The sequence below is a fragment of the Trachinotus anak genome, unplaced genomic scaffold (genome assembly GCF_046630095.1).
Source record: "Trachinotus anak isolate AG129_WGS33_773 ecotype Australia unplaced genomic scaffold, CSIRO_AGI_Tana_v1 ptg000016l, whole genome shotgun sequence".
NCBI lineage: Eukaryota > Metazoa > Chordata > Actinopteri > Carangiformes > Carangidae > Trachinotus > Trachinotus anak.
In genome coordinates, this window is record NW_027273867.1 from 25,501,042 (window position 1) to 25,524,395 (window position 23,354).

Genomic DNA, 23,354 nt, shown 5'->3' on the forward strand with positions numbered 1-23,354 from the left:
ATCGTGTTTATCAGCGTTCTTGCCCCCCGGTGCTGAACAGTGTAAATTTATGTCTGCTGCTGCTCCCAATTCATTAGTGCTCAATGTATTATCACTTTGCTATTCACTGCATCTGCAGAACCACAATTTATTACAGCGCGTACGAGGAGCTCTGACATCATCACCATGGAGATACCAGCTGTGACAGCTGTGACAGCGCTGTCATTGTTGCTTCCTCAACAATGAGGTTTGTTATTGTTTGGAAAATTATTCAGAGATTTCTAAGGAGCTAAACATTAATTTACTAACAGAATATAATTAGGCTGACTGATTAAAACTGACACAAAGGGTCATTCATATTTACAGTTATTGATTGATGGTTTTGTCTTCAGTGTTTCGTCTTTTATTGCAGGGTTCTTCATGTGTTGATGCATATTTCCGTCATCAAAATGCATCTTTAATACAGCAACTAGATCTTTAACTTTTGGCCTTTATTGGCATAGCAGTGCAATCACATAAAAACCTCATATCCCTAGCTTGTTAACTTTTCAAGTAGAAGCCATTTGTCATTTTTCATATCAGCCCATGTTTGTCTTTATTCAGCTGTGTTTTTATCGCATGGTAACAGCTTCTTCACCGCACATGTGTGGGGCTGTGTTTTAACCAGAAAAGAACTGCCTCAGTGCCAGGTCCATGGTTCAGAGGGGTTGAATCATGGGCACCTGCACCTTAGCAGACTGCTATTACAACGGCAGATTTGCCTGGTAGTGAGCAAGAGCGCTTCTCTGTAGAGGAAACCAGCAGGTTTCCACCAAACAGGCCTGGTGCTAAATATTAAACTTAGGATGCAGTCCATGCTTTGCATCCTCAGTTAATATTTGAATGATAAATTATTGTTATATTATTGTTATTATTATAAGTGCTAGATTGTAGGTCTTAGGTGCACGGACTTTGTGGGCATCTCCATGTTATATTGAGTTATAACCGACCAGTCTGATGGATGTAAAGGTGTGTGTGTGGTTATAGTGCAGCCTGGTGTCAACACAGTGGGCGGTCTTGGGTCATGGCTCTGGTGAAGCACTGTGGAACAGCTGCACAGTGACATACTGCACCACTGACTTCAGATCAAGCTTTTGTTGGTCAACTGCACAGTCACATTCTGCAGCATAGCAATTTGCCAAAAATGCACGTGACCACAGCTCATTTTAAGACCAACATGCCCATCGGTGCTCAGACGGGCGCAAGAGTATTTGCTGTTTAAACTACGGGGGCGCTGGACGGGAAATGACTGCATCGTTTTGAAACTAGCACCCTTTGACTCACTTTGACAAAATGACACTTTGTCAGCTGAATTTGTGAACATCATAACCTTAAGCTTCAGCTCACTGTCACAACAGAATTTCAACCTTTGTTACTGGATGTTTCTTAGTGAAATGCATCCTGGGAGTGTAGTTAACTTCTCTCTTAAGGTGTCTGTCCACAGGGGTGTACCTTTGACTTATTTCCACTATTTTCTAACGCAGTTGTTCATTGTTTGTGCAGATGATTCAACCAGGAGAGTTTCCTGTTGATACAAGTCAGAAAAGAGCTCCAACTGTGAGTCACCTAACAAGTCTATAGGAAAACTCAGTGGGACTTTTTACTTCCAGAACCAGGTACAGAGAGCACTGAGGTTTTCTCTGTAAAGTGTCCAACCTGGTACATGTTGTGGTCACAGGAACAGATTCCTGTCAACCTCTTTAAACTTGTTTCAGTATGTTGTTTCATGTTAATCACTATAGGTTAAGGTTTGTTTTTATAAGTGGAAAAACCAAACCTCTGAAATAGATACAAATAATAATACACCTGAAGACATCTCTCTGCTGTTACCTTCATGTGGCATGTTTCCTCTTTCTTTGGTTCATCTCAGTTGGTTTCAGGAGCCTGCAGGGAGAATTTCAAAGCCCCAGTTACTACAGGGAAAGTTCTTCAAAGAGAGTGTTGTGAGTTTTGGTGATTGACAGCTTACATGATAGGCGCCACAGCTGCAGTGTCCTGATGCAATAAACCCGCCTCCCTGATACCACATCAGGTCAGAACAAGCTCTGAGGATTATGGCCCACAACTCATCATGTACTGAAGTAATGTAGCTGGAGAATCTTCATTGCCTGCAGAGGAAGAAATATCCAAAACACAGCAAATAGATGTTGTAATTCAGTGTTTGTGAAAAAATTACCTTTTGCTGTCAAGTTGGAGAAATTGGCCGCTGACTTTGAAATGCTGCTTTTCTTCTTTTCTGTAGTTTGAAAAGAACAGAGGAAATTAATCAGACGGAGAGAAACTTTTTTGTCTGTTTGCTTGTGGTTTTGTTGAAAGTATAAGGCTCCACGGTGCTACTCTCTATTTTTCTTAGTGTCACCAAATCTCATGTACAGACTCAAACCAACAATATGTTAGTCCATCCACCCACCCATCCACCCAACCACCCACCCATCCATCCATCCATTTTCGTCCACTTATCTGAGGTTGGGTCACGGCAGCAGGCTAAGCAGGGTATTGCAGACGTCCCTCTCTCCAGCAACACTTTCCAGCTCCTTCTAGGGGATCCCGAGTTGTTTCCAAGCCAGATGGAATGTGTCATCTCTCCAGCCAGTTCTGCGTCTACCCCTTGGTCTTCTCCCAGTTGGATGTGCTGGAGAACCTCCAAAGGAAGGCGCCCAGGAAGCATCCTAATCAGATTCCCAAACCACCTCAACTGGCTCCTTGCAACATGAAGGAGCAGCAGCTCAACACTGAGCTCCCCCGAGATGTCAGAGCTCCTCACCTTGTCTCTAAGCCTGAGACCAACCTCCCTTCAGAGGAAATTCATTTCAGCCGCCATCTCATTCTTTCGGTCACCACCCACAGCTCATGACCATAGACGAGGGTTGGAACGAAGATCGACCGGTGTATCGACCTCTTCACCACAACGCTCCGCTACAGCATCCACATCACTGCTGACGCTGCAGCAATCCATCCGTCAGTCTCCCGCTCCATCTTACCCTCACTCGTGAGCAAGACCCGGAACTAATCCATCTCTCAATACTACCTTTAACATGTGATCCAGCTGTCTACACAGAACATCTAAGTCTGATTCAGAGGTACAAAGCAGCCTGGCATTAGATAATTGTCTCAGATATTTGCCAAACCTCACATGATGTTCTTTTAAATGAGCCAGAATGGACAAAAGTTGATTGCCTTCATTCCAGCTCCAATCATCTGTTTTGATTGGGTCCAATCTGGGAGTTCCTCGACTCTCTTTGCTGCCAAATCCTTTTTCAGGGGGACAACAGGGGGGACCAGGCATCATAAACAGCGGGGAGGGGAGGGGAGGTGATGAAATGGGTCGATGGGAAGCCACTCACCGGAGAACATCAGCTCACAGTCATTAAAAGCTTGTAACTGCAGTTTACTGGTTTATCTTGTTTTTGTTGTTTTATTTCAATTGCAGGTTTACATGCTGAGAAAATGTGACGAGCTGAGGAGAAAAAAAAAGGAAAATCATCATATTCCAACACTGTAATTTCCCAAAATACACAGCTGTCAATCTGAAAGACAGGGATGTGCTTCTAAGCTTCAGACGTCGACAGTTTTATGTGCGCCGCTGTGACTGACAGATGGTCATTATCACAATTCACCACTGTCAGCTGCAGACATAAGAACTTCCTCTGATGTTAAACTTCATGCTTTTCCACTTGAATTTAATGTTTAGAACCAGCAAATACACACAGGTAAAGGATTTCAATCCTCATCTACCCTAAACTCTGAGATCACCCTCAACATCATTCTGATGTTTGATGTGAACATCAACTGAAGCTCCTGAAGGTTTTGTGCCTTAAGCTGCTGATACATGATTGGTCGATCGGATAATTACAGAACTGAGCAGGTGTACAGGTGTTCCTAATAAAGTGCTCAGTGAGTGTATGTTATTTTACATGGTACAGTAAATACACAGTAAAGCCGTGTCCCAGGGTCTCATCCTTCGGAGGCTGCATCTGAAAACTGACTGTGTCACAGCGCCCACGCTTTTAAATGTATGTACTGGGTTTCAGGTACAACTGTTAAACCCAAGGACCTTAAAACCTCAAGTTTTGTGGAAAAAAAAAAAGTTGTGTGTTGTTAAGGTTGCTTGGCAACAGAAGTCAAGCCTTGCAATGGAACAGTACAGGTGGGTACAGCTGGTGATGCAAAGTGAAATCCTCCATGGATCAGTCTCTTTTCAGTTTGGTCTTCACGGTGTACGGCGGCTGCAAAGGGCCACAGCTTTGGTCCTTGAATTGAGACACAGCTGTTGAGTAAGAGGTGGAACAAACTGAAACTGTTAACCAGAGAGGAGAGAAACTGTGGTCATGGTAAATACTGTAAAAACACCCAACCCTGCAAAATCATTCAAACTTTTTTTTTTTTTAATCAATTTTTTCAGTCCAAGCCAGAAGAAGCAGTCAAGATACAGTATTTATGGCGAGCGGATCTGGTGAATGTGATAAAACTGCTGCTTTTCTCTGTTGACATTTGGAAATAGAAAAGCAACATATCCTGATGCATCATGGGTCAGAACACCACCGGTCTGTGGACTCGCATACAAAACAAGTGCTGTTAGTGTCTCAATGTACTTACACATAAATGACAGAAGAGTTTGTGAGCCACTGCATTTGAAACTGACTCATGATCATTTCCTCATCTGGAATCCAGACTCATTTCGTGCTGTTTGTCGTTTTCCTGGAGAAAACAGCAGTCTCAGGTTTTCATGGTGCAAGCTTTGTTCAAACTTACAGTGGATTCATTCTGCGCAGTAACAGTAATGATCACAGATGTAAAAACACCAACATGATAGAACCAATAGAATATTGTTGTAATGGGACAGAAATAAAAACATGAGTCCTGGGTTTGAATATTTCAGTCAGTGTAAACATTCAATAGCTTCACTGAAGAGCTGGAAGAACAAACTGCTGTTTCACTAACTTTAATAATCGTGTGTGTGTGTGTGTGTGTGTGTGTGTGTGTGTGTGTGTGTGTGTGTGTGTGTGTGTGTGTCAGGGTCGTAAACCAGGTTACTTCTCCTTCCTGGATCCCTTCTCTCCGGCTGTCTGGCTCTTCATGCTGTTGGCTTACCTCGCCGTCAGCTGCGTCCTCTTCCTCGCCGCCAGGTAACACAACCTACTGTGTGTGTGTGTGTGTGTGTGTGTGTGTGTGTGTGTTGACTAGTGTAGTGTAGAACTCAACACTGGATGTTTACACCTATAAATAACAGAAAATCTGAGTTTCTGTTTGTAATATTTGTCCTGTTGCTCAGAGGAAAAAGGTTGTAGTTTCAGTTAAATTGTTGAGATGTGTTTGTCTTTGTAACACGACAACATGACAAACTGCTGCTGTGGTTTGCTGTCACTTGTATTTTAGTCTCAGTAAGTGAAGGTCTCTCTGCTGCTTGCCTCTCTCTCTTCCAGTAACATTAAACCACCTCAGTCAAACTGTCTAACACTGAACACAGTCATTATATTTTTTCCTTTTGTGTAGAACATCTGAATGAATCTGTTTCTTTCTGTTTCCTGTCTCTTCACTTTAACTCTGTGTGACAGGTGGGACAAACACATTTGTAAAAACATCCTGTAGCCTCTGAGAAAATAATCTTAAAAACAGGTGTAGTCAGTATCTGAGTGAAAGCACCACACAGGTTGAGAGGTCCGTTAAAAAGCAGAACCAGCACATGTTCTGTGTTATTTGGAGAATAAAAGATGTGAATTTTAATCAGAATCATTATGGAGTGTGGTGATGTTGGATGGGGGAGCTCACTGTGCCAGTTATAAGAAGCTGTTTTATGTCATGTGACAGTGGAAGAGTCCAACCCCTGGAGAGAACGTGATGTCTCAGGAAGTGGGCTAAGTCTAGTCTCTGCTATCTCGTCTAACGTCTTTGATTATGTTTTTTTTCCTCACCCCCTCCCCCACCCCTCTTCTCTCTCAAGGCTCAGCCCCTATGAGTGGTACAACCCTCACCCGTGTCTGCGGGAGCGGCGGGACATCCTGGAGAACCAGTACACGCTGGGGAACAGCCTGTGGTTCCCGGTGGGCGGCTTCATGCAGCAGGGCTCAGAGATCATGCCCCGGGCTCTGTCCACACGCTGCGTCAGTGGAGTCTGGTTCGTACCTGGGGGAGGGGGGGGTGGGATTAGATGCCTCCAGAAACATAACAACTTACAGTTCACTCATGCTTTACAAACGTAGAGTGTCTTCAAGTTTATCTTCATCTATTTCAACTGCTGCACCTCCGTATGTCCCTCTGAGCACACGGCCGGACTGTGACCGGAACCTTCAGTGTGACGCTGATGGAGGACTGAGGTGACAGGTGCTTTCCCTCCTCTGCCGGCGCAGACAGGATGTATTCTTACATCACTGTACCTCTGTCTCTAACTCGTCCAGTGTACCTGCAGAATGTCGGTCGTGCTCAAGCTCAGCAATTAATCAGTGAGATGCAATTAAGCAGATGAAGTGTGGGTGTAGTGAAGCAAGGTCAGCCTCAGAGTGTGAACACACCACAACAACAACGGAGGAAGGTTTGAAAGAAAAACTAACTAGCTTTCCTGTGGTTACAGGTGTCAGACAGGTGTGCTGGTCTGACACCAGACATATCGCAGTGAACTGTCACATCACACACAGGAAGATGAAGCTACAACACTGCAGCTCTCCCACTCTGTTCCTCCCCTAAACCTAGAAATAAGCCCGCACATCATCAGTGAGCAACCCTGTGTCCTAGAAATGATGTTTGTATATTTCTAAATTATTTTACATTATCCTGAACAAGCTGACATTAGCCTCTGTGAATGTTGTGTGTGGAGCGTTAACGGTCACAGTTCACTGACAGTAACAGGAACATTTGAGGACAGACACAGATTGTTGAAGTGAACGATGCTCACATCGCAGACACTTAACTCGTGGTTAAAACCAAGCGTTTCCTCGTCCTCTCCTCCCTCCCTCCCTCCCTCAGGAGCATCAGCTGAAGATGAACAGATGGCAAAGTGGCGCTCATAAAAATGATGATGTTGATTTCTCTTCTTTTTTATTTCTGCTCCTCTGTCCTGAACCTTCCTCTCCTCCTCACCTCCTCCTGTAGATTCACCACCCTGAATCTACAAATATTAAATATTTACCTCCGTCCTCTTGTCGGCTGTGGAGATGAAAATTACTATTACGGTACTCTCCAAAACCTGTCCTCTCTCTCCTCTCCCCTCCTCTCCTGTCCTCTCCTCTCCTCTCTCCTCCCCCTGCCTCCCTCAGTCCCAGTTGCTGTGGTCAGACAGATGGTGGAGTGATACTGGAGGGACTGGAGGGGCCATCAGCATCTTTTCTCTGACAGCTCTCAGCCTCACTGGGCACTTGGCCCCATAAAAACTCATGATAGCTATGGCACAAACTGCAGCATCCTGATGACTGACTGACTATTAGTCAAAGGAAAAGAGTAGAACTGAAGTTGCAGGCTTATCGACAAATGAGTGGAGAGGGAGGTGGACTCCAGTCACATGACTTCAGACTCAGGTCATGAATCTGGTGACATTACACTGATGAGAGCAGGATTCCCACACATCCTGGAAAACCTGGAAAACAGCTGAGCAGTTTTCCAGTCATGGAAAACAGAAAGAAAATGAGAGAAAAAGTAAAATGCCTGGGAAATAATGTGTTGTCCTGAAAAATGATAACAACATTCTCCTATTTTAGGGCAAAGTTATGTTCAGGATCATGTCGATGTTCAGGCTAGTTTGTGAACAACAGTATTTTGAATAGGCTGTTACTGGTTTTGTTTGGCAAAGCTCTGAACGCACCCTGAAGTCATATCAAGTAGCAGGTTGAAGAATAAAGTTACATTATCCTTTAAATGTCTCTATTGTTGTTAACTGTGGTCATTTTTATCAGGTATATAGATGAACTTGTTTAAAACTTTTGAATAATGTGTTAGCATGTTTGGCTCAGGTGCTTGCTAGCTTGTTTAGCCTGTAGCTAAAGGTTTAAATTTTGTGATTCAACTCTGGTTTCAAAGGTTTCAGATGTGTTGGTCATTGCTGAGAGTTGATAATAATAAATGTGAAGCCAGGTCAATGCAATGAACAGGAGCCAACTGTGTGTTCGTCAAACACATGCTAAATACTCGCTAACAGCTGGTTTTACTTTGCTGGCATCTTAGTGTCCCTTCAAACCCAATGCTGCGTTGTTCAGGTGAAACAGACCATAATATGACTTAAGATATGAGCAGTAGCTCACAGTGGGTGTGGTTAACCTGGTTAATAACGTCACTTCCTGTTACTAGTAAAGAGGCTAAAGTGAGTTAAACTGATCAGACCCAGCAGCAGTAAATAATCTGAGCTAACTCAACTTTGAATCTACATTTAGCTAAAGTTCGGTCTCAATTTGTCAGCAGGAAAAACTGTAGGAGACTCTTTAGTTATTGGTGTTCAGGCAGCAATGGTTAATATAGTTCATAAGAAAAAAGCTTAGGTTATAAACTAGAATTGATGATGATTTCAGGAGATAATCTCATAGATAAACCAAATATAAACTGCACTTGTTTTAAATCAGACTTCCACAGACAGGAACATGTTGGTGTGATTCCTGTCTGTCATATGAGTCATAACTGAAATGTCCTGGAAAAGTCCTGGAAATGATCTTTAGAAAAGAGAGGGAACGCTGCCAGAGACGGTGTGGTGTACGTTAGATTTAGTCCATGACAATGATAACGACTCTCCTCACCTCTCTCTCCTTCCCTCTCTCTGTTTGCCTCCATCCTCTCCCCCTCTCCTCCTAATTCCCTTGCTCATCACTTCCGTCTCATTTCCTCTGCAGCGGAGACGTCCTGCTCGTCTCTACAGCCCGAGTTCATCTTTAGGTTGATGATTTTTACCTAAAGCTCCTGACGTTTCCTGCAGAGCTCTCCATCTGTCTCTCTCCTGCTTTTCCACTTGCAGCTCTTAATGAGAGAGAGAGAGAGAGAGAGAAAAAAGAGTTTCTCGGGGTAAATAAAGGTTAACGCCGCTCTTCCTCTCTGCTCCTCTCAGGTGGGCCTTCACCCTCATCATCATCTCCTCCTACACGGCCAACCTGGCAGCGTTTCTCACTGTCCAGAGGATGGAGGTTCCCATCGAGTCTGCGGACGATCTAGCTGACCAAACCAACATCCAGTACGGCACCATCCACGGGGGCTCCACCATGACCTTCTTCATGGTGAGACTCATTCATTTGTATTTAAATATACTGAAGAATACACTGTGCATTATTAATTTTGTGTTTTCATTGTATTTATTTATTATGCACAACACCTAGCTGTATAGTCCTTGGCAACATGTTCTTTGATTTAAGTTGTTAAACCACTAAGCACATTTGTGAACGATCAAGTACCAACAAGAGTCAATAGTATTAGAGGCGCTAAGGCAGTGGGGTGGGACCCCAAATCAAATTCTCCTCATGGCCCCACAAAGACTTGGCCCTGTCTGTAAACTACATATGTCAGACACATCGTGATATGTTTTCATTTAACAGTTGTAACCCAATACAGGTTATAAATTTTTTTTTAAAAACTTCAAACACCCAACCCAACATGTTCTGATCCTCCTCCAGAACTCGCGGTACCAGACGTACCAGCGGATGTGGAACTACATGTACTCCAAGCAGCCCAGCGTGTTTGTGAAGAGCACTGAGGAGGGCATCGCCCGCGTCCTCAACTCCAAGTACGCCTTCCTGATGGAGAGCACCATGAACGAGTACTACCGCAGCCTCAACTGCAACCTCACGCAGATCGGAGGACTGCTGGACACCAAAGGCTACGGCATCGGCATGCCTCTGGGTGAGTGGACGGGACCATAACCCGGCCTAATGAGAGCTGAGAGAGAGGTGGTGGCAGTAGGAGGCAGCGAGCGAGCCAGGTCGAAGCTGGAATGTACTTCAACTGATTTTGAAATATTCATATAGGAATAAACATAATTTCACCAAAATTAAAGGCACAGACTGTTTTCTTATCCAATAAAAATATAGCAAACGTAACCAAAGAAGAGAAATCCTGCAAGGTTGGATGGTGGGCCCAGGTGGGCGGAGCTTGGGGTGGGGCTGAGAGCAATCACTACCTTTAGACTGTGTGGAGCTTTAAGATGAATTAAAATAAAACTGTATTTCCACCAGATGAATGTTTTAAATCCTCCTGGAGATGAAGTGTAAACGTTAGTCTGGATGTGTTTCGTCTCCTGTCACATCACATCTTGTGTGTAATACATTGAGGCTGTGTGTTTCGCCCGGTGCATCACCTTGTGTGTTGGTTCTGTTTCAGCCGTTAACCAGGTCATATTCTTTGTGCAGCTGCTGTTCCTGGCAAATTAAATCCATCCTCACGCCAGGTTGGCACCGGCTCTGCCTTTTGCCGGCGTCTGGCCCCTCACCTTGTCGTCTGACACAGACTTGTTTCTGGTGATAAGTATTAGTGAATACATTAGCATAGTTAATGGAGGGTGGACGAGCAGATGTGGAGAGAGGGAAGGGAACAGCGGGAGAGTTTTTGGGAGACCGGCCTGTCAGTCAGCCCCTGTGCTAACTGATGCAAATAAAAGCAGCAGGATCACCCCGGTGCCCTGGTTAGGCAGTGCTCTCCTGGGGAAACTCTGCTGAGTGCCATGAAAAACATAGAAAACCTGCAGCGGCTTTAAAAATAAAGAGTCATTTTGTGTTCTGGGAGCTGAAAGTGGAGCCATCCAACCCAAACTACTTCCATCCAACTCAGTGCTTCAGACCACGAGCTCTGGGTTGTTAAAACAGAGCCCAAAGAGTCTGAGATGATGAAAACAGGCTTCATGTCTGAAGTCATATTCATCCATTTTGGAAAAAAGTTTTTTTTTTTTTTTACTTGTCAAATGAGGTACTCGGCTTCAAGGCTTTGATTAAGGCTCCAGTCTTTCATAAAAGAGGCATATATCAGTTTTGTTAAGAGAGGAAAGAAGAGGAAGTCAGGAGGAGGGATATTCCATATCTGTGAAATATAGAACATCTGACCAGTTACAGAGCCGTCACTGTGTCAGAGACTTCACTTGTCTTTTACCTTGACAACACAGCCACTCACTTCCTGCTGTCTGTCACTCTGAAAGTCAGTGTCACATTTTAATGGAAGAGGAACGGATGAGAGAGGAAGTGAGGCTGAAGGTTCACTAATTTACAGCTGCATTGAACAAAGTATTAATGACAGGGAGCAGTAGGATTTATATTAGCATGAAGCTAACAGAACAGACATTTGTGCTGCTGTACATTAGTGACATGAGAATAACCTCTGGGTGTGGGGGGGTGGGGCGGTGAACAGACCTCAGGTGCAGGATGAGAACATGTTGGATTTGTATAAAAGATGCAGCTGCTGCTTCGTCTCTGTTTGTGCTCTTCACGTTTCAGCCTGCTGCGCTTGTTAGTGCGGCTCCACACACGTTTAACAAAGCAGAGGCGAGCAGGTGAACTCGGGCTGAGAGTGACTTTATTCTTCAGTGAAAACACTGAAGTAAAGAGCTGAAGCAGCAGCGCTGAGTGTTCATCAGACCTGACTGGGATTTACAGAGAAACTCTGTGGTTGAATATTAAAACATTTGAAACCCAGACGTTTCTTACAGTTTCAGTTTCCGGACTGTCCTGTAAAAACGAGCCCACAGGTCGTCTGTCAGCAGGTCACTATGACCCATAGTTAGGTTCTGTTGCTAGGCGACATCTAGTGGTCGTAGTGATGACGACAGGAGCAAAGGGGAAAGTGCGGTGACGTAGTTTATAGAGCAACAAAGTCCACATCAGGAGGAGGTTGGGGTGGATGGATGAATATGACCCAGGAGAGCGGTGTTCGATTCCCATGAGACAGGAGCAGTTTATGTTGTTTCTATCATCCATGACCGTTCGTTGTTATTATTGTTACCATGGCAACAAAGATCGTCTAATGTTGAGGAAGAACTTATTTTAACCCAAATCATCATCTTTACCTAAACCTAACCAAGACATGACTGTTATTATAGTAACCATGGTGACGAAGGTAGGTACACCGCTCTTGGTACAGACCTTGTGTTTATTATTGTAACCATGACAACCAAGGGCTGGTACACCTGCCGCTGTTGGGACGCTACTTCAGGAGTGACTGCTCTGGGCCATATCCAAGGGTTGAGAAAACGACCACCTCAGTAACTCGGGTCCTGACTGAATCTGACTCGGCTCTTCCTCCTCCTCAGGCTCTCCGTACAGAGACGAGATCACTCTGGGGATTCTACAGCTGCAGGAGAGCAACCGGCTGGAGATCCTGAAGAGACGCTGGTGGGAGGGAGGACAGTGCCCCAAAGAGGAGGACCACCGAGCCAAAGGTGGGTGTCACTGCATCTCTCTTTACCCCTCAGATGTTTGTTTCAGAAACTCTGTGAACTAAATCTGGACATGCAGGGCACCAACACATGCCCTCCACGGCTGGAAGATAAAATCACATCACTCACAAGAACAGCACCACAGAAGAAGAACGGTTCATCGATGTCCCCTCTGATTCAACCACGAGGCTGCAGTTTGACACACTCCTTCCTTCTGCCTCCTCCCACCTGTGTGAGCGGTTGCAGTCGCCTCAGTCAAGACAAAATCCAGATCAGAGCTGGACGCTGAGGATGAGCTCAGAGTGACGGCTGCATGAGAAGCTCTGCAGCACTAAGAAGCCCACTGCAGACACTGAAAAGACTGCGGCACCAGGAAGTGGAATTGTTGCAGGTTGTTCAGGTTTTTATTCCCGAGGAGTTTTTTGTGCAGTGAGGCAGTTTTGAGAAAGTCTTTTGAAAGCAGCAGATGCAGCAGATACATGCTGCAGTGTTGCTTTTAATAGCTTCCACTCAAAAAGTGACTCTATTCTTCTTTATATAGTTCTTTCAGTAAGATGTTGCACTGAAGTTGCAGAATTTACTAATTACAGACAATGAAGTGAAGAACGTGTCTGAGAGTGTGTTTCTTTAAAAGAGGGGGCCTTGCAGAAAAGGTTCGGGAACCGCTGCCTGTATAGATTCACAGATTATAAAAATTGTCATTGATAAATCTGCTGAGTAAGTGATTCAACTTTTCTGCTCTAAAACCAAACAACCAAACCTCAAGAACGAGACGAGCTGCAGCAGCAGATGGTGCAATCATTAAAAGATGCACAACAATTAGCTGTTTCCACGTCTGAGTGTTCATGTAACACCAGAGTGTGAAGACAGAGTCAGCACACTCTGCAGCCAGATGTTCTGCAGGAGAACAGCTGTGATGTCGGTTTGTGGAGACACGTTTGGAGGTTTCGGGGATTTTTTAACACAGACATTTCTGTGAGTGGACAGAGATCCAGAGAGTCCATTATAGAGGAAGCTATGGCAGGTTATTAGTTGAACTTATTGTTCCAGACAAGAGCAGTGGTCTGCAGACAGAGTGATGGTCTCAGTCGACCGTACGTCCCCTGCCTGGAGTCTGCTAACTGACGCTGAGCTTTAGTTTCCATCTTCAATAACTTTATTGAGCAAAGTGGGGCAGCATGGTGAACAAATGTCAGGGGGGGTAAAGAGACAAGCGGGGAGTGTGTGAGGCTGATGTCCTGTTCGTCTTCATAATGAGACAAAAACATAAAACAGACACCACAGAGCCTTCATCATCCACCGTCCTGTTTCTCTGTCTCTGCCTTTTGTCCGCCTCCATCGATCCTCCGTCTTTCTTTCTCAATTGATTGTGACAACAGAATTTTTCCTTCAGTGTCTCCATTACCGATCCACGTACGTTTATTTTGTCTCATTGTAATGAGACGAGACAGTTCGACTTTCTCACTCTGATCATAGTTTCATCAGTCGATCGTAACAGGAATGTGAGTCCAGTCTGAGTATTGATCCGCTGCTCCGTCATCTGTTCATACAGCTCCCAGAGCGGGAACGTAGTGTCACTGTCCCTGTGTGTCTGCGTGTGTCTGTTTGTGTGTCCGTGTGTCTGTGTGTGTGTGTGTGTGTGTGTGTGTCTGTTTGTGTGTGTGTGTGTGAAGCCACTGAGATCCTGTTAAGACCCATTAAGACTAATGAAGTGTCTTTTTATTGCTGATTACAGTAAGTGTGTGTTACTGTTTTAGGCCCCACATGTCCTCACAATTATAGAAAGACACTGTGAGGAAAATCCTCCAAATTAAAAGCTTTCAGTCCTTTCTCTGAAGACATGTTATGAGCTCAGGCCTTTCAGATGAGAAGCTAAAATCCAGCTTGTTTTTTTGGGGGGGTTTTTTTGTATATTTTTCTTTGTCATTTTGTCAGATGAAACCTTGTTTATAGCATTTTATAATTAAATTATTTATTTACACACTGATTTCATAATAAGTTTTAAGTCACAGTGAAATTGTGAATTTAATGTGAAATGAAATATGTTGGAAAGAAGGATTTTGATCGGTTCTTTTACATGTGACTAGATCTGTGACACAGTATAATAATCTGTATTTATAAAGCACATTACGGAGCTGTAGAGGACTGGTGGCTCCACACACCTCCCTCACCTGTGTCATTACAGGAGGAGGAGGAGGAGGAGGAGGATGCTTAAACCTCAACCACAGTTTTTCCAGCTTAAAAAGTCAGCGACTCGCCCCACATCACATTTGACTGGATAAAATTATGTAACTGATCCCGAGAACAACTTTTTTTTTTTTTTACAGGAAGAGGAAAGAGAATTATTTAAAAATACTCAAACATGATTCTCTCAGGATGAGAAGGAGAAAGAAGCATTTACTAAGGGTGGTGTTAGCATGCTAGAGCGAAGGTTAGCATATCACAGCAATATTTTGCTAATTAGCAAACGTTAGCATGCTAACATGCTAAACTAAAATGGTGAATATGGTAAACATTATACTTGCTAAGCATCAGCATGTTAGCATGCTGGCTAATCTGTTGAAGCACAGCCTGAAAGATGATTTCCTACATTTCCCACAATGCCTTTCAACATAGTTTCAATAGAAGAGATATTTAAGATATATTTGTGGTTTTCAATGATTAATATGAGAATGATGTCATCACTCTCTGTGTGTCTCAGGCCTCGGCATGGAGAACATCGGTGGGATCTTTGTGGTCCTGATCTGCGGCCTCATCATCGCCGTCTTCGTGGCCATCATGGAGTTTGTGTGGTCGACGCGTCGAACCGCAGAGACGGACGAGGTAAACCTTCATCATCCTCCTCCTCCTCCTCCTCCTCTTCCTCTCTCGTCCTCCTCCTCCTCCTGCCCCGCCCCTGGCCTCAACCTCAGCTCAAACACCTCAGTAGGTCGTCCGCCTGTTCGCCTGTGTGCCTGTCCAGTGTCATCAGAATGAGCTTCATTCAAGTCACTCGTTAACCTCGTCCATTCTGCTGAATGGCTCCATTGTTAAAGTCATGTTGTTGTTGTTGTTGTTGTTGTTGTTGTTGTTGTTGTTGTGAAGCTGACTTTGGGGCAAACTGTGTAACATGGTACAGGACGCTTGATGGCGATGGTGCTGATGCTCTCAGCTGCGTCTGCTTCCTGTCAGTACCTCAGTGCTTCAGCAGACAGGAACAACTGCAGCCTGTTGTCCAGACTCAGAGGAGGCAAATTGTGGAGCAGACAAATTCTAATTTACATTTTTTTTATTTGTTGCATTGTTTTGCATTGTGTTGTGAGATTTAAAATCATGATACAGTTCATCAAGTTTCACTCTCGGTGGCAAATTTTATTTTTATTGTATTTTATTATTTTATTTGCCTCGATTAAAGCATGTGTGAATATCATAATATCATAACTCCTGAATATCATAACTACAGAAAACACGTCTTCCTGTATGAACAATGATACGATTGATATATGTTTAAGGTGCAGTAAGAGTTCCTGTTCTTCTGAGCAACAAAACCCAAATTCTCATTAAATATTGATTAGTGTGGCTTGACAAAGAAGCTCGATATGAACCTGAATCAGAATTTGAATTCTCAAACAGGAAGAAGACAGAGATGCCTCTCTCTCTCTCTCTCTCGCTCTCTCTCTCTTGCTCTCTCTCTGTCTCTCTCACTCTCTCGTTCTCTCTCTCTGTCTCTCGCTCTCTCTCTTGCTCTCTCTGTCTCTCTCTCTCTCTGTCTCTCTCACTCTCGTTCTCTCTCTCTCTCTCTGTCTCGTTCTCTCTCTCGCTCTCTCTCTCTCGCTCTCTCTCTTGCTCTCTCTGTCTCTCTCTCTCTCTCTCTGTCTCTCTCTCTCTCTCTCTCTCTCTCTCTCTCTGTATTCCAGCTGTCAGTCTGTTGTTCCTTCATTCGTCCTCTGCAGAGTCAGTTTTCTGACTTTCATTTGCTCTTTTTTTTATCTGTCATTTATTTGACTTTCTGCCACGGCTGTTTTCTATTGTACAGATTATAGGGCAAACACACACACACACACACACACACACACACACACACACACACAGACAAAACCATATTTACAGATAACATTGGTTTGAGGGAAGCTGCAGAGCATTAACACTGGCTCAGATAAAAACACCCAGAACATAATGTGTTGACGTCCTGCTCGCTCATACCTTCACTCTCTCTCTCCCCTCATATGAACACATGAACACACACACACACACACACACACACACACACACACACATTTTTTTATCCAGGTAGTTTTTTCCAAAACAAGGACAAAAGAAAAAAGAAGAAAAAAATAAGAAATAAAATATGTTGTTAATAGTTGTATTAATAATACTGATGATGTCATGAGGCTTGATGTAGATGTAAGTCTCTCTCTCTCTGTCTCTCTCTCTCCCTCAGGTTTCCGTCTGTCAGGAGATGCTGACGGAGTTTCGTAACGCCGTCTCTTGTAAGAAGAGTTCCCGCTCTCGTCGCCGCCGGCCTCTGAGCAGCGCTGGGGGTGGAGTCCTGCGCCACCCGTCCCGCCTTGCTCTGGCCGCCCCTCGCCCCATCCGTCTGGTCCGTGAGATGCGTCTCAGCAACGGCAAACTGTACAGCGGCGCCGGCCCGCTGACGGGCGGGCTGGCAGGGCTGGGGGGAGGTATGGCAGGAGGCCCCGATTTGGGCCCGGGGCCACAAAGGCTCCTGGAGGACCCGCTAGGCGCCAACGCCACCACCAGCACGACCCCTCCCCTACCTCCGGCGTCAGCCCTGGTGGCTCCACCCGCCCCGCCACGCAGCTTCCTGCAGAGCTGCAGCCACGTTCGGATCTGCCAGGAGTGCCGGCGGATCCAGAGTCTGCGGCCGGCCACGCTCACACCTCCCCCGCCTCCTCCACCCTCCTCATCCTCCTCCGCCTCCTCCTGCTCCCGGATCCCTCCCTCAGTGATGACGCCGGGTCACCACCACCACCACCGCCGCCACAACCCTCACCACATTCACTACCACCACGGCTCCATGTCGCTGCCCCGCCTGCCGCCCCCGCCTCCCCCAATGCCAACAGATAGAGCTGACAGTGACGGGGGTGGGGGCACGGCAAGCCCTCAGTGGGGTCAAACCAAACCTGCTCCACCGCCCCGGCCGCTGCCTCCTGCCAAGACGCCAACACACCCACCGACAGACTTACTCGGGGGGCACGACTGAGCTGAGGGACGCTATCAGAGGGGTCAGTGAACTTTACATTTTGGCCCCAGCGACACAGCTGGTTCAGTCCAAACCGGCCAATGAGTGGGGGTGGAGGGGAGGAACCATTCTGACCCGTTTACAGGGTCTTTCACTAAAACAAAGTGGGTCGTACCAGAAACTGTCCCACAGGGGTGGACGGACTCAACCACTCCGACCTCTCAGCAGGAAGAAATATGTTACATTTTAGATTAAACCAGCTGAGGTGTTCGCAGTCTCCTGATCACACGATGGACAAACAGGAAGTGGCCATCAAAAGGACGCCACCCTTGGCTCCCGGTTGCTGCGCCCACACTCAGTCCTCCACCTCTGGCCTCAGGCAATCATCACGCTCGGTGCCGAGCGAGGAGGATTCAGAGACACAGAGAGTGAAGTTTTACTGTTTGAATACTGAACCAGGTGTTTGTACAGAGGGACACACACGCACACACACACACACACACGCACACACGCAGCACCAGAACAGCTGTACAGTTTTCATCATTTGGACGTAGCTCTTAAACTGTTGCTGTTTGTACAGACTCACCTCAAGTGTACGAAGCTGAGCTGAGGTAATTCTGATTTCACATGTAGCCTCAGATTCACCACATGAGGGACGATGTTTGACCTTTGGACAGAGACAGGCCAGATGTTTCCCCGTTTCCTGTTTTAATGCTAAGCTAGGCTAACCACATCCTGACATGAGACTGATATCCTCCTAAACATTTCCCTCTCAGAAAATAAGTGCATTTCCTGCTGTGCGACTCTTGTCAGGTTTGAACAAAGCGAACGGTACACTGCCGCCAAAGAGCGAGGAAGCATCTGCTGATTGGTTTTTCAAAGTAAATGTCATGAGAATCCCATGTAGCCAGAACATGTCAGCTAAATCTGATTTCCAAAGTCATGTCAGACCCGTGTTGAATTACACAAACAAAGCAGCTAAAGTTCTGGTCCAGTTCCGGTTCGGTCGGCTGTTGCTAACTGGAGTTATCCCAAACTCAGGCCAAATCTGGCTGAAGCCGGGTTACATCTGAAAATACAGCGCCAGAAGTTCAGATTAGAAAACTGTTACCTACATTGACTGTGAGGGACTGTATGAAAATTATTATTATTATTATTATCATTTTGGCTAAAGGCAGGCGGGTCTTTGCATGTTTTAGCAGAGCAGGGGAGCAGATTTGTTTTTATCTTTATTATCGTATCTAACCTTCCCTTTATTGTATCAAATCATATTCTGATTTGTTTTCCTCTTCTACTGTGCAAACTGGAGGCTGAAGTTTTAAACTCTGTAAAAATCCTTTGCGGTGATTCATATCTTGTTTAACATGTTTTCTAGGGATGTTAGCATTAAGAGCGCTACGTTCTAGAATCTTTGGCTGCTACTATTTTGACCCTTTGAAGCATCCTTACTTTTTGTCAAGCTGCCACAGACACTTCCTACAAAGGTTTTACATGGCGGAGCAAGATACTTCATGACAAGTCTATGGGAGCAAAAGGGGGCGGTTCCGGTCTGCAGAAAGGGGCGTGTCAGGAGACGCCTGAATCATCATTGGTGAGCTGGAAAATAAAAATATAATATACCCAGAGCCCGTCTATGGATAAATAAATGATCAGACATCTTCTTAATTACACGTCAGACATGCTAACGCAGGAGGAAACATCAGAGAGACTCAGCCTCATGTTGGAGCCTCAGTCAGACCCAGACTCAGATGAGGAGTCTGGTGAGACCAGAATCAGAGACCAGCAGACGGATCAGAACCGTTAGAATAGTTAGCATCTTTTATTAGTTTATGTTGTTAGCTTGTAACTGGCAGTGGCCGACACAGATTGGTTCCTTAGGTCATATGATGTACGAATCCCTGGCTTTTTTTTTTTTTAATAATGAAACGTAGAAGTTCAGCCTCTATCCAGTAATTTTCATACAGTCCCCAAAAGAAGAGCTACCTTTAGTATAGTTTTGTATATTTTAGGTGAGTATTGAAGCTGTTGTGATCAAAGCTTTTCCAAACAGTGGAGCCCAGACTACACACACACACACAGACACACACACACACAGACACACACAAACACACACACACACACACACACAAACACACACACATACACACACACACAAACACACACACACACACAAACACACACACACACACACACACACACACATACAGACACACACAAACACACACACACACAAACACACACACACACACACACACACCACACACACACACACACACACACACACATACAGACACACACACACACACACACACACCACACACACACACATATTTACATAAACTTTCGAGGCCAAACTGAAAAAAACGAAACAAAATTTGTGATTGTAATTTCCTTCCTGTGTCCAACCTGGTTACTGCTTGTTTTCTTTATTTTAATTTTTTTTCATTTTCATGGGAACCTCGAGTCTTTGAGTTGATGTAACGATGAATCATTCACCACTTTGAAGAGCTGATAATCTCCCGGATCCATACACACAATCCACAAATCATATCGACCGATTACACAACATAAGTGCTGATATTGATTGTCATTTCCTTGTGTCATTGCTTTACAGTCGCCTGGTTGCAATGTACAAACACAAAGGAGCCAAATATTAATCAACTCCTACACATTTTTTTCAATGACACACTTATTTTGTTGAAGCGCAGTGCCTGTAGTTTGTTTGTTTGGTTATTTTCTTCTTCATCCTCTTGCGTAGAATCTGTTTAGAAACTGATCCAGCAGCAGCCGAGGTGAACAACTTGTTATAAAAACGCACAGGAATGTTGATGTAAAATGTGACTTTAAATGGGTGATTTCAGTGCGTGTGTGCGCGCATGCGTGTGTGTGTGTGTAGAGTGAATCCTGTTGTGCGTTTGATCATATTGTCAGCTGTTTATGTTTTTTCTGCTCCTCCTCTCAGATTTGTACCAGCAGTGCTCAGCTGATTAGTAGGACGGAGACAACAGATGAATATTATTCTGATGATTCTGTTGTTATCATTATTATTGATATTGACGTGTGGGGTGACTGTAGGAGGGGACCGGCCCTCTGATGTTCAATATATAGACACACGTTTGGAATAAAAAAAAAAAAAAAAACAGTCAATGTACCAAAAACACTGTTGGTGACGTGTTTATTTATCTGAGCTGAAAACACTACGAAAGCTTGTGTTGCAGGTCTCAGGTGTGTTCAGGTGTGAGGTGAGCTCTGCTATTTTATTCTGGCCTTTCCCCACTCGGTGAATACTGTGTCCACCCCTCAACCACAGAGTGCAGGACACACTAACATGAGGTGATGGATCAGTTGCAAGTAAAACCACATCCTTCATATCCTAAATAAACAAAACTCATCTTGTATCAAGACAGAAGTGGAAATAAAAAATGACCTGGAGACAATAAAAGTATTTAAATCAAAATGCAAAACAATTATTAACACTAACAGCAGCTAAAAGTTGTGTAACCTAACTGCAGCACTGAGTCTCTCCAGAGTCTGTAGGGAGCAGGTATCAGGAGTAATATCCACAGGCTAACAGGCTAATGGTTAACGAGCACTGAGTGTGACCCTGAAGCTGCCAGTCGGCCTCTTCAGCAGCACGTGAGCTGCAGGTCTGTACGAGACGGATCGAGGGCAGCGAGAGTGGACGAGGGCCGGTGTCAGCTGCAGTCCAGTCCAGTCCAGTCCAGTCCATGGGTTTGTAGAACCGCAGTTACGGTGAGCTCCAAGGGAAAATTTGAAGCACATAGTCACTGTTGATTTACATTCACATTGATTAAAGCTTGTTTTTATTTTTCCTTGTTTTTGGATTGTTGTTTGTCATTTTTTGTGTTTTTGAATGTTTCTGGTTTTTGTTTGTGTATTTTTGTGGTTTGTTGCAAGATTTGTTTCTTTTTGTAAGTTTGGGATTTTCTTTGAATTGGTAGTTTTGTTATCTTTGTTTTGTTCTTATGTAGTTTTTCCGATATAATTTCTTTATTTATTTAGTTTTGTTTGTGGGTGTTTTTGTGTTGTCATGTTAGTTTGTAGTTCTTTACAATTTTTTTGTTTTGTTTTGGGGTTTTTTGGTCCAATTTTGTTATTTTTTTTACTCTTACCTTTGTGAGTTTCTTAGTATTGTATTTTATTTATTTAGATTTTTTAAGTGTGTTTGTTGTTTTGACCAAACTAACTAACTTTTTTCATCTTCGAGCTTCATTCAACACAAAACCAGAAGCTTTGTCTCCAGTGACTCAGGAGGAATCACAGGTTTGTGTTCAGACTGAAGGAGCTGGTGCAGCACCAGTGAACAACCAGCAGAGGGCAGAGCAGGCCAGAGGAAAAACAGCACAGACAAGAAACTGGTAAAACACACACAACACTCAGTAATCAATTACATGAACAGAAAAACTAAATCTAAAGTCTATGTAACTGTAATAAATAATGAAATTATAATTTATTAAACATATTATAATTTAATAATACAAGAATATATTTCAGAATTCTGTTTACTTCAGCTTTCACTCTGTCACTATTTTTCATCTGTATGTTACATATCACACACATATACGCACATAACACCACACCTGTCATTTTATATTAAAAGTTGTGTAACACAACAGTAGAAGTGTATCACTGTTCAATTGTTTGCATGTTTAATTTGACCCGATGAAGATTATTTTATTTATCTCTTATCTCTGTGGTCATTTATCTCAAGGCCAGTTCTCACATCACGGTGAATAAGAGACAAACATGTCACTGAGATAAGTGGAAGGAATGTGTTTCATATTCAGATCAGCTACATCTGATTATGATCCTCAGCTGGTTTCATTCATTTTATAAAAGACGTCTAAAAATGTGAACGTAGAATAAAACAGGAAGAAGAGAAATGAGACATTTTTAGTCATTTGTATTTCTGTAGTTCAGTGTTTTTCCTCCTCTAATGTCAGTAATCACATGATTCACTCTGAGCAGCTCAACATTAAGTCATGAAGAGACGTCCTCATGAGGAGCAAAGTGTTCAGAAGAATCAGTTGCATCACAGATTAATTTCCTGAACAAACAGACTCTGCTCATTTATCTGAAGCTGACTGTGATAAATGTGGAGCCTGAGAAACGGCAGAAATCCGACTGAAGGCTGAGCACGTCTGAGCCGGGTCACCGTGTCACCGGGTCACCAGGTCACTGATGACCGGTGAAGTTCAGGAGCAGAGAAGTGTGTTGGGAAATTCTCTTGTTCCCAAGAGTCAGATGAGAAGAATGATCTCTTTCACCTAGCAAAGACTGGAAGCAGAGGGAAACTGCTAGCCTATAAAATGTTTCTGTTGTAGTGGACTGTGTTATAATGAATGAGCTCCTCTGTGACACAGTGGACAGTACATCTCCATCTGATGTCTGCTGCAAAGTTATCAGTTATCTAAATCAACTGTTTGTATTTGTATTATTTCTGATAATCATGAGTGCTCCCTGGGCTGCTGGACCTGATGAATCCCATCCTCTCTCTCAGATCCTGCATGGTCCCCCCTCTGGTTTGCTTTGTGGCTCTTTGTTAACAGGAACATACATTTACAGTTACAGTATGTGACCTGTTGTTCTGCTTTTTCATTGTGCTGTGTGTGTGTGTGTGTGTGTGTGTGTGTGTGTGTGGGCGTCTGCTCCTTCTCTGATAGACTCACAGTGTTTCTGGGAAAAAGCAGCAGCTGTTGACGGTGACGGTCGAGTTTGTGCTGATGAGGAACACAGACGTGAAAAGGATTATTCTGTGTCTGCTCTTATAAATTGTATTTGTGTATAAATACTGATTTATTATTTGTTCTA

At 44.1% G+C, this 23,354-nt stretch overlaps 1 protein-coding gene across 4 annotated transcripts in view; it reads left to right on the forward strand.

Annotated features, from left to right (window-relative positions):
* LOC139634518 (glutamate receptor ionotropic, kainate 5-like) overlaps positions 1 to 23,354 on the forward strand; it is a 446,396-nt gene that overhangs the window by 134,100 nt on the left and 288,942 nt on the right. For 3 of the 4 annotated variants that reach the window (XM_071500988.1, XM_071500989.1, XM_071500990.1), the window contains 7 exons: positions 5,035 to 5,144; positions 5,960 to 6,133; positions 9,038 to 9,203; positions 9,597 to 9,822; positions 12,215 to 12,343; positions 15,042 to 15,163; positions 16,761 to 19,776. In XM_071500988.1, coding sequence (XP_071357089.1) covers positions 5,035 to 5,144; positions 5,960 to 6,133; positions 9,038 to 9,203; positions 9,597 to 9,822; positions 12,215 to 12,343; positions 15,042 to 15,163; positions 16,761 to 17,543 — 1,710 coding nt within the window. In that variant the 3' untranslated portion in view covers positions 17,544 to 19,776. Of the gene's footprint in view, positions 1 to 5,034; positions 5,145 to 5,959; positions 6,134 to 9,037; positions 9,204 to 9,596; positions 9,823 to 12,214; positions 12,344 to 15,041; positions 15,164 to 16,760; positions 19,777 to 23,354 lie in introns of those variants that run through there. The other variant, XR_011693977.1, reaches the window with a different exon arrangement.